This window comes from Sylvia atricapilla, chromosome 9, assembly GCF_009819655.1.
Source record: "Sylvia atricapilla isolate bSylAtr1 chromosome 9, bSylAtr1.pri, whole genome shotgun sequence".
NCBI classification, from domain to species: Eukaryota; Metazoa; Chordata; class Aves; order Passeriformes; family Sylviidae; genus Sylvia; species Sylvia atricapilla.
The window spans coordinates 29,841,033-29,855,849 of record NC_089148.1 but is presented as its reverse complement, the minus strand read 5'-3'; the positions used below and the strand labels follow the sequence as shown (position 1 = coordinate 29,855,849).

The window sequence follows — 14,817 nt, the reverse complement described above, 5'->3', positions numbered from 1 at the left end:
TTATCCCGGCGGGAGCCGGCGGCGGTGGGAGGGGGGTGGTTCCGGGTTTATTTTCTCCTTCCCAAATAAACTCTTCTGTCGTGCTGCTCTCCGGAGTTGCCCAGCTGTGGGGAAGGCAAAACCGACCGCAAGCACAGCGTGTGAGGGAGGGTTCACTGAGGGGAACAGAGCAAGAGGTGACGCGTTTGGAAGCGCCGCGTCTCGGGTTTGGGTCACGGCACCGCTCCCTGCCCTGGGGCCCCGGCGACTGCTGCCCCCTGGAGACTACAACTCCCAGAAGCCCTTGCGCCCCGCGCCCCGCCTCTATGTTAATGAGTGGGCGGGTGTGCCAATCGCCCGGCGGGTTGGCGCTGTCACGTGGCGCGGCGCTTCCTTTCTCTGTGCGCCTCTCTTTCCTCCCTTGGCCGCCATCTTGTTCTCGCCGCGTGTTGGCAGCGGAGGCTCCGCCGCGCTCAGGTGAGGAGGTCCGCTCTTCCCTTGTCCCGGTGTGTCTGTGTCCTGGTATTGCCGCATCCCCGCCGGCCTGAGGCGGGCGGGGCGCCGCGGCAGCTTGATGCTGTCGCCTTGGGCCGTGCTGGGCCGTTCCCCGAGGAGAGGCCGAGCGAGCGACCCCCCTGTGCGGGGGCTGCCCTGGCTGGCGGGGCCGCGGCTCTCCCGTGGGAGCGCGGTTCCACGGAGCCTGAGGGATGAGCCGTGTTCCGCTCCCCGAGCTCTGGGCTGAGCCCGTTCTCCCGCCGCCCCGCGGGTCCCTCCGTGCCCCATCCCGGCCTCGCTCCCCCTCGTTCCCGGCACAAAGCGCAGACTTCCCCATCATTCCGGGGATCGCTGATGACTCCCGGGGGCAGAGCAGCGAAACGCATTGCTTTTGCTGGAAAGCTTGAGGCGTTTTTTCACCCATCATGGATTTTCGGGGCTTTCACCATTTAAAGGTCCTACCTAACCCGTGGGAGAAGCACCGCACTGACTTCCCAGTCACTGAATATTGGATGAAGCGCTACAAAAGTTCACGTAGCAAATACGTCTATACACGAACTTCACAGAGTTTGGATCCCGCTTATTAGTCATAAGTATCATAGATTCATTATATGACTGCTCTTCTAGGTAGTTTAGTGATGAATCTGTTCCTGGGCCCTCGTCAAGATTTGGGTGTTTTCCTAGACCCAGTTCTGTGTATGTGCTGTTTCGGGTCTGGTTGGAGTCAGTAATTCACTTAAATGCTTCCAGCAGTAAACTGGCATCCTGAAAATGAGTGCTTTGACCTGATGTGGAATGAAATGTCCTGTTCAGTTGCCTCATTGTGGCACAGACACTTCATCTAAATGCAGGTTCTTCCTACTACAGGACCACTGTGGGTTGCTTAGGTGTGGCTTTAAAGCTCTGTTTATGTGTGTTTGTTTGACACACTGGTTTGGGTGATGTTCTAGAAGTTTGAAAAGCCCACTACAATTACAAGAGTACTCTTAAAATGGTCTGTGATTTTTTTGGTTATTGTTTTGTTGGTTAAGTTGAACTTGTTCTTGCTCTTTAGACGTAGCACTATGAACCAAGAAAAACTGGCCAAGCTTCAAGCGCAGGTCCGAATAGGAGGAAAGGTAAGAAAGCCACCAGAGATGCTTTTGAAGCTCACAGAAAGAGAAGAAAAAAATTATTCTCAGGCCTGACCAATGGAGTATTTGTGTGATCTGGCCTATAGTGCAGCTACTTGAAATGCAAGTTTCTTTCAGCTCACAACTGCTGGATGGGCACTTTGCAATGTGCAAGCACTGTTTTAATTCAGTGACTTGTTGTGACCTGTGAAAGCTCTCCTAAGCTCACCTCTTGGGTGCTGCAGTTCTGCCTTTCTGGTCTCCCTGTTGGTGATTTTCTTTGTGCCTGCTTCAGGCACTGAGGCACTGGCTGTGCACTGAGCTGTTTCTTTTCTCTGGGCTAGTGGTAGTTAATATGACCAATAAAAGGGCATGTAGTTTGTTCAGTGTGGGTGCTCATCCTCTGTCATAGGGATGATTGCACAAGAGTTTGCAAAGCAGGAATTCCAAAATTGCTGTCTGTGGAACACTCTGAAGGTGTTAATGGCTTTGTTGCTAAAGTGGGACCATTTAAATCACTGTATGTATGCTTTGTTTTGGAAAAAAAATATCTTTGGGGAACTTTGTTATATATTGCTTATTACTAAGTAGTGTTTTTGGAATCTGGTTTAGTGCAAGGAAAAATATGCTACTGTTTGGTATTTTTTTGGATCTTTTACACTTAAGAAAAAACTTAAAATGGGGAATGATGGCCAAAGCTGTAGGTAAAGGGAAATAAGTAGAGAATAATTTTTTTCTACAGAAATGTCTCATAACTTGAAGGATCAGACTGTGGCCTGACTTTTGCAATTAATGTTGAGGGATCTTGAGCAGAGCTGACTGTTGTCTCTTCGTTGTTCCCAGGGAACAGCTCGCAGAAAGAAGAAGGTGGTGCACAGAACAGCTACAGCAGATGACAAAAAACTTCAGAGTTCTCTCAAAAAACTGGCAGTAAATAACATTGCTGGCATTGAAGAGGTATAGTGAAAAAATAAGTGTTTTCTGTTTGAAATAAACTCACTCTATTGTTTTGGTGGTGGTATGGTGGGATTTGCTTTTGGTTTTAACAACAGTTTTATCTTCCAAGGAAAACCATAGAGATCTGGTTATTGAGAGGTAAAGTTGTTTGATGTATTGTCTCATTGGCATGAATATGTACGTACCTGGAGAAGGAAAGGTGAAGGTTATGCTGGTCAGGCAGTGTGTGGTGGAGGTAGTCAGCTCTGTGTGTGTGTCTTGCATTCACTGCAGAACAAAACTTCTCTTTGTTCTTTTGTGAAGTTGATTACCTGCTCTAAAGAGAAGAGCAGTAAATGTACAGGGCACATCTAGAGCAAGTGTGGTGCAGAATAATGAAGGAAGGTTTAGAAACACCTTGAGTGACAACTTAAGTCTGTATTATCAAAATTAGGACCTTTTACTGCACAAAAATTGCTGGAATTGTTTGCACTAGGTAGAGAAGGTGTTTTTTAAAACACTGCAGAGACTCTACAGAAGAAGCTTCTGTGTAAGTAGGAATGTGAAGGTTTCAGATGTTCCTTGAATCCTTTAATTTACATATATTAATAAAACATATTTTCCATAACAGTGTAGAGTGACCCTCATACATGGGAGGAGTAGGTTCCTCCCTCATGAGCTCAGTGTAGCTGTAGCACTTGTACTACTTTGTTAAAGCAGTGCATTATTTAATCTGTGATTAATGAATTGCAAGGTGCATGCAGAAGTTACCAAGTGCATCTCTCCCTTCCAAAGGCAAAGGCAGATTCAGTGTGGTTTGCCTGTAAGTTTTCAGCCCTCTGTTACAGAAACAGTTCAGTTTGTCTGTTTTCTTAAGCTTAACACAAATATGCAGAGCTATATGAAGCAAAGAGAGACATGGTTCTTCTTAGTGTATATTCAGTTTTGGGGTTTTTTTCTGCACAGATTCAGACACGGTTATTAAGGATTTTAAATATCTCAGTGTAGGAAGATGATGCAAAACGTTTCTACCTTGATAGCAAGCGACATAATTGGGGAATGTTTTATTCAAGTGAACGCAAGTTGACCTTGGTAAGCTTCATGCAGCTAGAGGAGTAATGTTGAGTCAAGCATGAGTAACACATTTGTGTCACTTTGAAAGAGGCTTTTAAGTAACAGGATGCCTGTGCTTGGAGCCTTTACCATTTCCCCATGGGCAAAGGACAGGACGTTGCTTAGTTTGGCAAGAAAGCAACACACCTGGATTTGCTTTTCCAAACACATTTGGAACTCTGCTGCTGTGGGAAGATTGAGATGTTTCTGTATTTTAAATCTCATCTTCAGTTATGAATCCCTCTTTTCTCCCTGTAACTTAAAAACACTGCTTAATAATTTTTTCACATGGGGATTATTTTTCGCATAATAGTTTAGCCATGCCCCAAAGAAAAAGCTTTCCAACTTTCTAAAGCAGGCCGCTACCCTGGCTGTAAAATAGAATTCTTAGTGATTCAGAAGGCTAGGGAAGAGGAAGAGAGCAGGATCACTCACTGTGTGGTGTCCTTAGTCTTAAGAGCCCTCGTGGAATTATTGGGAAGGTATTGGAAGTCTATTCTAGTGCAGTTGGTGCATAATCCCCAGTCCTGTGTGTGCATCCCTGCCTTAAGCCAGTGTGAGTCCTGTGCCTTGGCCAGCTGGGCAGAAGCAGGAACATTTTCCTGGTGGGTGACGTGGGTCCCCTTTGAAAGGTAGTGGCTTAACCTGATGTACAAGGTGCTGCTGTTGGAGCTTTGAATTTAGATGGTGTTAATTCCAGGTGCCTTCATCATGGTTATATTATCCTTTTGCAGGAGTGCTAGTTCTGTAATTTTTAATATTTCAAATCTAGATTCTGGTTGTTATACTTGTGTAACAAAGTACTGCAACAGTTTGTTAAATGTTCTTAATATATTTAAACAGGTGAACATGATAAAAGATGATGGAACAGTTATTCACTTCAACAACCCCAAGGTTCAAGCTTCCCTCTCTGCCAACACTTTTGCAATTACTGGTCATGCAGAGGCTAAACCGATCACAGAAATGCTTCCAGGCATCTTAAGCCAGCTTGGTGCTGACAGCTTAACAAGTCTCAGGAAGTTAGCTGAACAATTCCCAAGACAAGGTAGGTCTTTTTGGAATCTTTCACACCTGACTTCAGGGAACATATGAAGTAGTAAAAGTTTTAACCCAAATTTAACAACAGCATGTGACTTAAAAAATTAGTAGTGTGTGTGTGTAGGCTTTTATTTGTTGTGGAAGTAGAGGGTGGGAAAAGAACTCTATTTTTATCTTTGTTGATTCAAGATTACATAGGCAGGCCCTGATTTAAAAGAAATAGGTAAGTGGCATGCTGTGATAGCAGGTGTGTGTGGCAGAATGCTGAGGGGAAAGGAAGTTCAGGTTTTTTCTTGGAAAAACTCAACCAGTTCTTTTTGTCAGGGAATCTATTCTGTTTTCTTTGTTCGTACAAAACATATTTCTATTGCAGTCATAGAAGAAGAAATATGTTCTTCTGCTCTACAATTGGCTTTGGAATTCAACCAAGACTTCAAAAAACTAGTTAAAACCCAAAATTTTAATGGAAAACTAAAAAAACCAAACAGTTATGCATGTGATTCATTTTTTTCTGTTAATTTTAAAACCTTGGGAGCATAGGTGGAGGGGTGTATGTGGTATAACTATTACTGCAATTTTGCAGTTCCAGTTCAGGCTGTTATGGCCATTGAGTTGACTGCAGTTGCCTGTGCTGCAGTTGCCTGTGTTTGGAATGGAATATACATCACCTGTTCTAATGTTTTCAACAAATAGTTATTCCTTTTAAGTTTTAATTTCTCCAACATTCATGTTAAGAGTTTTAAGTGAAAGGTGATGGGTTTGTTTTTCTTTACTGATGTGTAAAATACCTTCTAAAATTCAGAGATAGATAATCACAAGCCTGTTTGAATAATATGTTGGTCACTGGTGGGGGCCATATTATTGCTGCATTGAAACACGGGACTTCACTTAGAAGATTGAGTCATGCTGGGGGTTCTCTGTATCATTTGATCTTTGCAAACTCTTTGTGAGTACCCCTTAGCATCTGAAAATGCCTCTGCTAATGCTTTGCTGTCAGAATGTCCCCAAGGACACCTTTTGGTCATGCTGTTACCTCTCAGTGCCTGGTCATTTGTGTGTTTGTCTCTGTTGGGGGTTGGGGAAATGGTTGCTTTTTTCACATGTGTGGTTTTTATTTTGTTGTGTGAGTGTCCCTGATTCTGTACCACAAGAACTCAGTGCCAAATTTCTTTTTATAGTGTTGGATAGTAAAGCACCAAAATCTGAAGATATTGATGAAGAAGATGATGATGTCCCAGGTAGGCACATACACACTTTTATGTCCACTCGATATTTATATATTTTGATTCACTCATTTAACTATGTGTCTGTTGATGTGATTACTCTCCTCATTTGCTAAGAGAGGCTTCTTATACAGGACAGCATTAAAACACAACTTGGGATTCCAGCTTTTGTAAAAAGGATTACCTTGTGCAACTGCCTTAATTATTGAGTGAAACTAGGTTAAAATAGTTTCAGTGAAGTTGAACAGGTATCTAAATATCCAGCCCGGGGTTTAGGACTGCAAAATGACATAATTGGCATAATTATCAGGTTGTTATATACCAGGGTCTGGAGGGGAATTTTTATTTCTCTAGCAAAGGAAAAAAGGCTGATGTCAGTGTCTGAAAGTAAATATGATAAGTTCTTTATTTGTCAGTGAATAAGTGTTTTATCAATAACCACATTCCACTGTATTCTTTGGGATGGTGTGTTAGCTAAAACAGCTTATATGTGGACCAGAGATTCAATTCCTCATGCCTTGGCAATGGTTTATTTCTTTGTGACCTTGCATAAAACTCAATTCTTTAAAATGCCAGGCATTTAAAGAATGCTGATGCTCAAAACTCAACTGCAGCTAGTAGAGCACCTTTGCAAATCAGCTCTTAATCACTTCATGTTAGAATTGTCACTGTTGGAGTGTTTCTGCATTTCTAGTTCTTTGTGTACGTTTAAACAAACAATGTTTTCTAAAGCCCTTTGAAATCTGCCCATAAAGCAATGGTTTCCCTAAGTGTAATTAAGGACTACTTGACCTTTCCTGTAATTTTATGCATTTTCATTGCACTTACAAAGGTAATCTTTCTTGGCATTACTGTATTAAATATCTTCATCTTTTTCAGATCTCGTAGAAAATTTTGATGAAGCATCAAAGAATGAAGCTAACTAAAACATTAATAGTTCTGGAAGCTGGCATGGACTAGATTTAAGAAATCAGCTATGTGGTTCCAAAGTTTAAAGAAACAGAGAACATCATCTGTTAATAGTTCAGTAATATAAATATTTTGTATTTTTATGATGCTGTTTGTTCAGCATTTTCTGTCAGTTGATTTTGCATTTTGCACTTACTCCCAGGATCTACTCTTTTGGTCAAAAAGAAATGTCAGTGCAGTTTGAGGGGTGTGTGTATGTGTGTGGGTGTACGTATAGTGGAGAACAAATTGGAGAACACATATTTAACCATTTACCCTTTTCCTTTGGAAGTAGAAATAAAATGAATCTTCAGCGTTGTTACTTTGATTATCATCAAATAATGCACAGAGGGAGTTAAGATCAACATTTTGTCCGTATTTTGTGACCTGAAGGCATTACACCATTTAAACTTGGGGTTAATTTGCTATAACTATTGTACTTGCAGGTGTGTTTCTCAGTGTAAGCATATTTGTTATCAACCTTGTGTTGATCCCAGGTTTTAGGGGAGGATGAGCTGTTCTAGCAGCTTGTTTGGTATAGTATTTTTTTTTAAACTTTGTCTCATGAAAGTGTGCTTTCTTTAACCTTTTTCAAAATTTATTTTTCAATTTGGTAGTGGTGGTTTTGGTTTTGGTTTTTTTTTTTTTGGTAGTTTGGTCTGTTTTGTTTTGATTGGGGATTTTTTTTTTGTGGGTTTTTTTGTGTTTGTTTTTTGTTTAGGGGGGATCTATTTTGTCTTCAAAGTTTTGATACAAGCTGATATTTGACTCCTTCCATGTAGGCTTAGCAGTATGTTCTCCTGTTGGTTACTAAAGTATTTCCCAGTCAAAAGAAAAACACCTTGGTTCTCTACTGTCAGGTCACTTCCTAAGCTTGGAGGTGTGGTTGGTAACAGTCCAGTGCACCAGTTTTGCACAGTAACAGGTTTTTGCTTGAATAACTTCAAGCTGTTCTCTTGGCATGACTGCATTAACTAGCAGCTGATGGTCCACTCTCATTCTTAGGGCACTAGGAACTAAATGCACAGTGTGAGCAATGTTTAGGGCGGGAGGAGAGAGTTGATGACACTTTGCCTTGCCTCCTGCTGGGCTGTCTGTGCAGTGACTAGCTCTAAAGGGATTTTTTTTTTGTTTTGGTTTGGTTTTTTTTGCCTGTAACTTACCTTGGCCTATAACCTACCTCTAGGTTTGGTGTCATCTATGTAGTAGCTTCTTACAAAACACAAATGCTCCTCAGGTGTAAGGAGGACATTGGGAGGTGCTGTTGGTACAGTGCAGTATTTATGACCTTTCTTTAAAATGCTTAATGTGAAGCCGTTTTCTCAGAGGCTCTTTCAAGGTTCTTGATGTAATGTGCATTACAGTATAGTTAGACATCATTGTAACCTCTGTCAAGGGCAGCTGTGGCTTACAAAAGCCACTTTTGGTTTGTTTTTTTTTTCTCAACATCTGTCACTTAACTATGGCTTAATTGGAACATAGCAGCTTTTGGTGTAGGCTCATATGCTAGAGAACTGTAATAGTACAAGCAAACAGTCCATGAGTTCTGGAGACTTCATGAACCCACAGAAGTAGAGCTGTAGTGGTTCGTCAGCTGAACTCCTCGGTTCATTTTCTAGGCTTTGTTCAGTTTTTCCTGTTATATTTTATATACTACGTGGATCTTACTACAAAATAAAATAACAGTACAAAAGAGGAAATGCTCCCTCCTGTGTGTTGTCTGCTCCTGCTACCAGCACTGGCTGAGGAAAGCAGGTGGATGCAGCAGCTGTTTGAGACAGCCCTGCATTCTTGGGGACAGTGACCAAGGAAGACATGCAGGGCTAGGGAGGGTCCTTTCAGGGCTCTAGGATTTCACACTCCCTACACTCACTCCTATTTTCTCTCTGGTGTTGAATGAAACCTTTGTTTGTTGTATGGCTGATCAGCTGCAGATGATTTGTTCTGTTTATAAGGAGATGTCTCCACAAATGTGTGCTCAGGCACATGGAATTACCTTCTGCTGCCTCTGTGAGCCCAGGGAGCAAAGGAAGGACACGAGGCTGCAGGTATTTGCAGTGTTCTTCCATTTGCTTCAGAGGCACAAGTGAAGAACCTTTTCAATTAGCAACTGCACGGAGTTGATATATGGGACATCCCCTTCCTAAATACTAATCAGATACTGAAAATTTCTGCTTGTTCCTTCTGATGTAGGAAGTATGTCAAAAGTAATTCTGTGAGAGACTAAAAGTAAGCCTTGGAAACAATGATTCCCTAAGTTTATATAGCTGAACTTTCTTATTGCTACAAAATACTGATATAGTTTTTGCTCTTGAATTTACATGTTAAACCCTCAAAATTTTCCTATGTTGACAACCAGTAAACCAACTTACTATGCTAGCTTATGTAGTTATATTATCTTCAGTTTTTTTCACTGTCTCTGGAAACAGTCAACCACTTATGATTTGCTGCTGGAAATACTAGAGCTTATCAATCATTAAACTGATTTTAATTAAAAGTAGCCCATCGAGGCTGTTGTGGGAAAAGCTCTTTTTCTTTTGTATTTATTCATGGTATAACACAAATGCTGTTTGTATATGCTGGTGGAAATGCAAGGTTACTAAAAATAGTTTGGGGCAGTGTTACAGTTTGGGAGAGTGTTGGTAAATAAAAACTCCCCTCATAAATGTGAATGTTTTTTGCTTGGCTTGAAGTATGATAACCACGATATTTCTGAAGCCCTTGTGCTTGCTGGCTCACTACTTAACTCTGCTGACATATTAAAGATACTGGTAATGCTACTGACATGTTAAATAACTTAGCAGTGATTGGAAAGTAGGAAGATGGAGCAAAAGGAAATCAAAATGTTCCCTGGATTGTGCGTGAAGGAGTCAAAGCTCAAGCAGTGAAAATCAAAGAATGGGCAAATGCGTGAGACAGCAAACACTGACCTTCCTGCCCTGGCTGCTGGTGCATTTGTGTAGTTCCCCAGTTTATGGCTGGGAAACCTGGGTCTGGCTGGCTTCTCTGAGGCAGGAGAAAAGTCTGTAAAAACCTGCAATTGTTTCATAGTTTTCTCTGTGAAAAAGAAATGCTTGTGTGTGATGGTTGCTGAGGATACAGCACAGGCAGTGGTGCTGGAGACTTGGGCTGGGTGCATGGATTTCCCATGCAGAGCTGGAGAACAAAGTGAGGTTTTATTTTTAGCTTTTGTTATGTAGCAATATTTGAAGAGTGCATAGGAATGATAAGGATGAATTTAGAACTGCTTTGGAAATATGTTGGTAACTTGCTCATATTTGTCAACTTTCTGTGGGAACTGGGAGTTGCTATGAGCTTCCTTCTGCCAGGATCTTCACAAATAATGTTTTGGATTTGGTGTGCACAAAATGAGCACTGGAGGTCTGCACTGGAATCAGAACCCATGCAGCCTTGGACAGTAGGAATTTATGGAGGGCTGAGCAAACTGCCCCTTAGGTGAAGGTGAGTGAGTGAGTTCTTCCACTAGCACTTAAGATCAGTCTGCTTTTATGACTCGAAGGCATTTCTGGTTTGTTAAACAAAGTGAGTAGTCTTTATTCTGGGGATCCAGATTGCACTAATTAAATGATCCCTGTTTTGTACTTGAGCAAATTAAGTGGTGCAGAAAAGAAGCACATCATAGCAGCTTCACACAAGTGACAGCACAAGTGCAGGGGATGGTTATTCACGTTTAACTGCTTTCCCAATATTTTTTTTGATCCCTCCCTTTTAAAAACCAGTTTGCAGACACTGAAGAACTTAGTGGCTTTATCCAGAAACATGATGGGTACAGTATCAATCAAGGATGTATGGAGCAAGCAAAGACACTAATTCTAAAATTGCTTGTCTTGGTATGTTTGGGTGGAAGCTTGGGTTGGTATCTAGAGCTGCGTTATTGGGGCTTTCATTTCATATCCACCACTGTTACTGGACAAGGCAAACCAGACTTGTACATCTTCCAGGGCCTTGGTTTGCCTGTATTTCAGGAGTACTGCTCTGCCTTCTTTCTGTGCTTTGTAAGTTAATGAATACCAAACTGGATGTTGCTTTAGAGTAAAGAGCTGCATCTCCGTGCAACTGGTATAAAAAGCTACCTCTGTGTTACAAACGCAGTATTTGGTGGATCCTCTGTGCTGATAAACTCCCTCTCACTAAGCAACAGACTCCAAGCCTGCTCAGATGCTACTTTTGTCAACTTATCTGTCAGATTCTCATATGTTAGACAGCATCTCCTTGAATTTTGCATTGCAGGTAGATTTTTGTAGCTAAGCTAAATTAGTTGCCTCTTTGAAGTAAAAGGAGATTAACTGTTCCTTTGAGTTTTTGAAGTTGTTTTTGATATTTTTGTTAAAGTATGAATGCTAAGGCAAACATTAAAACAAAAACCCCTATTCCAAGGCCTTTTGACCTTTCAGTGCACATATCCCAGCTGAATAAAAGGAGTTTGTGCAACCTCATGCACTTCCTTGCAACATCTTCTTGCAGCTATAGTAACTGCTTATGTCAAAAAGTAATATTAGAAAGTATTTAATGTATTTTTAGATTCTGTCTAATGCAACTTAGCTGACAAAGAAGAGCCAGTGCTGTGAGACCAGCTCTCTACAGACATTGGGAAGTGTGGTGCAAACAACATTTTGAGAACAGCAGATCTCATTTTGAGGCCATGTGCAAAGCTGGAAATTTCCAAGCAATGCGAATTATTGCCTGACATAGGTAAGTGAAGACACAAAATGTCAGCAGAGGTCAGCAGGATGCCAGACCTGTGCACACCAAGAGTGAAGCTCCCTGAAAAGCTTTCACTGATCTCTGACTTTTCTGCTGCCAGCAGAGTGAGGCGTCCCCTTCCTTTGCCTTCCCAAGCTGATGCCTGAGGTCAGCAGGACCGGCTTGCTCTGAAGCTACAGGAGCCCACCTTACTGCCTTTGCCTCATGCCTCCCAAGGAGCTTGAAATTTCTGGGAGATAAAGGCCAGCCCCCTAAGAGGGAAGTGTTTGCTGGCAGGCTGTGTGGGGACAGGCAGCAGCAAAGCAGCCTCACAGGCTGGACTCAACTGGCCTTTTAGCCCAGCTGCTGGGGCTTGGCAAGACACTGTAGGGCAGCTTGTGCTGCTGCTGCAAGGGTCACACCAAGTTTGGGAAGAGGAAAGGATTGGCCATATTAAGCTTTGGGTGATGATGTTGTCAGACCCTCTAACTTGCAGTTTGTTTCTAAATTTTTTTGTTGTGAAACAGGGGTTCTGTCCAGTTCATTCTGCCTGCACCACGGGCAGATAAGCTGCCCCATGGGAGCCCAGCGTGCCCTCACTGCCCTCTGCCCCAGCCACCCCACTGCTCCACAGCTGCACAGCCTTCCCCGTGAGCCTGCTCTGCATGTCTCCTCCTAGCTGAACACTGCTTTACTGGGGCAAGCTGCTGAAGTTTTGGTGTTTCTTGCTGCAGGTTCCTGTTCGCTGAAAATTGCTAATTTTAAAGTTACTGATTGAGAGATTTAATAGGGAATTTCCACTTTTGGGACAAGATCTAGTTTCAAATGGTTTCTGACACATGGTGTTGAATTGAAAATAACTCTAGCTTGCTTATAGCATTGTTACAATCTCCAGGGAGTAACAATGCAACTAAATTCATGCTCTGTTCATTTTGAAACCTTTACTCTATTGCTGGAGACTTGGTGTGCTCTGTGATTGACAGTTGTAATTAGTGACATTTTGCATGTTTGCATGTCTCTGAAAGAATGCAAATATAGCCTAAATTAATTTTTTTTAATAAGGATTTTTTCCCCTATATGTCTTTAGTTTCCCACAGCCTGCTTCCACAGTTTGACTGAAAGATATAAGGTTTTCTCATGATATCCTGCTGGATATTCAGGCAATTTGCTGAGACTTCCTTCTGTTTTGACTCAAAAGTGATGTCAGTCTTCTAAAAACAAGGGATGTGTTATTTTCCAGTCTTTACTATATCACCTTTCAGCAGCATGATTTCAGTGTTGTTGTAAATTATTAACTTTTGAACACAGGGATATTACTGCCTCTAACTCTTCTCCTGCCCTTTGAGTTACAGGGTTGCTTTCATTGGCAGTGTGCACTGAGAGATCATGTTGGCCACTTGCAGCCCTGAAATTGTAATGGTTTATCCCATTACACGGTGATTTTTCCAGCTCAGTTCTCCTGAGAACCTTGAAATAGGTTTTCCACAAAAATATTCCAGACACTCTTTTTTTCTTTTAGAGGCCATAGTCAAATTTGAAGGGATAATCTAGCTATTGTTTCTAGTGGGATACATGTTCTGTCCTGATGATTTTGTAAATTATAGAGAATTTTTCTTGTGCAGTCTGGGTCGCTGAGAGCCTGGTGAGTTCTTTGAACAAGCTTGCTTGTTCTTTGGCTACAAGCAGACAAACATCATTAGCATCTTAACTGGTGGAAACTCTTCAATGAAAAATGCACACAGTCTTACTGGTTTTAATCAGCACAAGCACTTCATGGATTTGCAGTAAGCTGTAATAAAAGGTTTAGATGTCTTATAACCTCCATTTCCTCAATGGCTCACAGTAGCATCACCAGGAATGTGCACTCATCGTGTTTGCCTTTGTGACTGTCATCTTCCTTTCTCTATAGCTGTTGTGGTATTGTCTGAGAAACAGAACTACTGAGTTTGACTGCCATCACAGGGTGCTGATACTTTCAAACTGCTCAGGTCCTCCCATTCATTATGGTTCAGGATGGCCAGTATTTGTTGGAAAAGAAAAAAGGAATGTACTAACTATTCAGAACAAGAATTCACTTGCATTGAATAAAAATGGTGAGCCATTCTTTTTATTAGTTTCTCTGCTGAGACATTAATCTGTATTAAAATTTGTATGAGATAGGCCTTGGTTCAAGTTTTGCCCTTTTATCTTAACACTTAGATAAGAGAGAGGTGATTAAATACTTGTCCTCAATTACTCCTGCCCTCATAAGCATTCCCATGAAAAATTGCTGCAGGATGAATTACATGCATTGGTCTACTTGCACAATAAAAACAAGCTTTAGCAGTTGTTCCTACCGTATTTAAGTAATCCTGTTAAAGCAGAAACATTTGCAAGTTTTATACTCAGAATGTCTCTCTGGTTTGATGAAAGCAAAATAAAAGATGCCAAAGAGCATTTTTCTTTCTTGCCCCTCACTCTCTTCCCCAAGAGTGCAGCTTCTTGATGCATGTGCTATTATTTACTGAGCCTTATTTAGTTCTGTATCATTGTCAAAATTGTTTGCAAGGCTTCTGGCACTTTGAAAGGGGGTACCAGGCTTTTTTAGCAAACTCAAAAGCATTCATCTGACTGACTGCTGAGGTACAAACATGAACAACACACAGACATCTCTCACTGAGATGTTGAGGAAATAGCTGCTCAGGCCTTCCCGAGTGTCTGACTCACAGCACTCCACAAAATCTCAATCATGTGATTTAACAAGGCATAAATAAGCCCGAGGTGGTTTTTTTATAGGCTTAATTACACCCGGTAAAGCAATGTCCTTTTGCTTGAGCAGGGAGTTGCCACACTTCTGCGAAGGCAAACCATTGCCAGGAGAACAGGAAGGTTCCAGCAGAGCCGTGGAGTTCATGGGACACGCAGCAGGAGTGGAGTGTGTGTGCACTTCCATGGGATTTGGTGGTGGGGTTTGCCTGTGCCGGTAAGACAGATTGATTCCCTGTTTGCCATCACTGCTGACTCTAAACAACATGATCAAGAGGAGCATGTGTGTCTCAGACTATTGTTGTTTGTCTGAGTCTCTTTTCCCACTGATACAGACTAGTGAAAAAGAAATGCACCAATGGGAAGTGGGCATGCCTGCCTAGAATTAATTATTAAGTGGTTATCTTTAGTCAGGAGATCTGGACATAAAATCAATGACACTGTTGTTCCTTTCACTCTATTTTTATGACTTATTATCTATAAGAAATCACGATGGCTTTGAGAGGACATTAAAGATCATCAAG

The 14,817-nt window shown here is 41.8% G+C and overlaps 1 protein-coding gene across 5 annotated transcripts; it reads left to right on the top strand.

The window, feature by feature from the left end:
- The first annotated feature begins 301 nt into the window (after window positions 1-301).
- On the top strand, window positions 302-14,572 carry BTF3L4 (basic transcription factor 3 like 4). 5 transcript variants are annotated; one of them, XR_010744276.1, is made up of 8 exons: window positions 302-456; window positions 1,529-1,592; window positions 2,430-2,543; window positions 4,479-4,680; window positions 5,852-5,911; window positions 11,387-11,557; window positions 13,458-13,641; window positions 14,367-14,572. XR_010744276.1 is itself a non-coding variant. In XM_066325489.1 (6 exons), the coding sequence occupies exons 2-6, from the start codon at window positions 1,539-1,541 to the stop codon at window positions 6,820-6,822; spliced, it is 477 nt and encodes a 158-aa protein (XP_066181586.1). In that variant the 5' UTR covers window positions 303-456; window positions 1,529-1,538; the 3' UTR covers window positions 6,823-7,166. The 5 variants fall into 5 exon arrangements, 1 of the variants encoding a protein (XP_066181586.1); XR_010744275.1 differs by having other exon boundaries at window positions 12,076-13,641; XR_010744277.1 differs by lacking the exon at window positions 13,458-13,641.
- Window positions 14,573-14,817: the final 245 nt, after the last annotated feature.

Excerpts from the sequence above, each read along its gene's own strand:
- BTF3L4 (XM_066325489.1), top strand. The coding sequence starts at position 1,539 with ATGAACCAAGAAAAACTGGCCAAGCTTCAAGCGCAGGTCCGAATAGGA. Across the intron at positions 1,593-2,429 it reads AGGTCCGAATAGGAGGAAAG|GGAACAGCTCGCAGAAAGAA; the intron begins GTAAGAAAGCCA and ends CGTTGTTCCCAG. Across the intron at positions 4,681-5,851 it reads TGAACAATTCCCAAGACAAG|TGTTGGATAGTAAAGCACCA; the intron begins GTAGGTCTTTTT and ends TTCTTTTTATAG.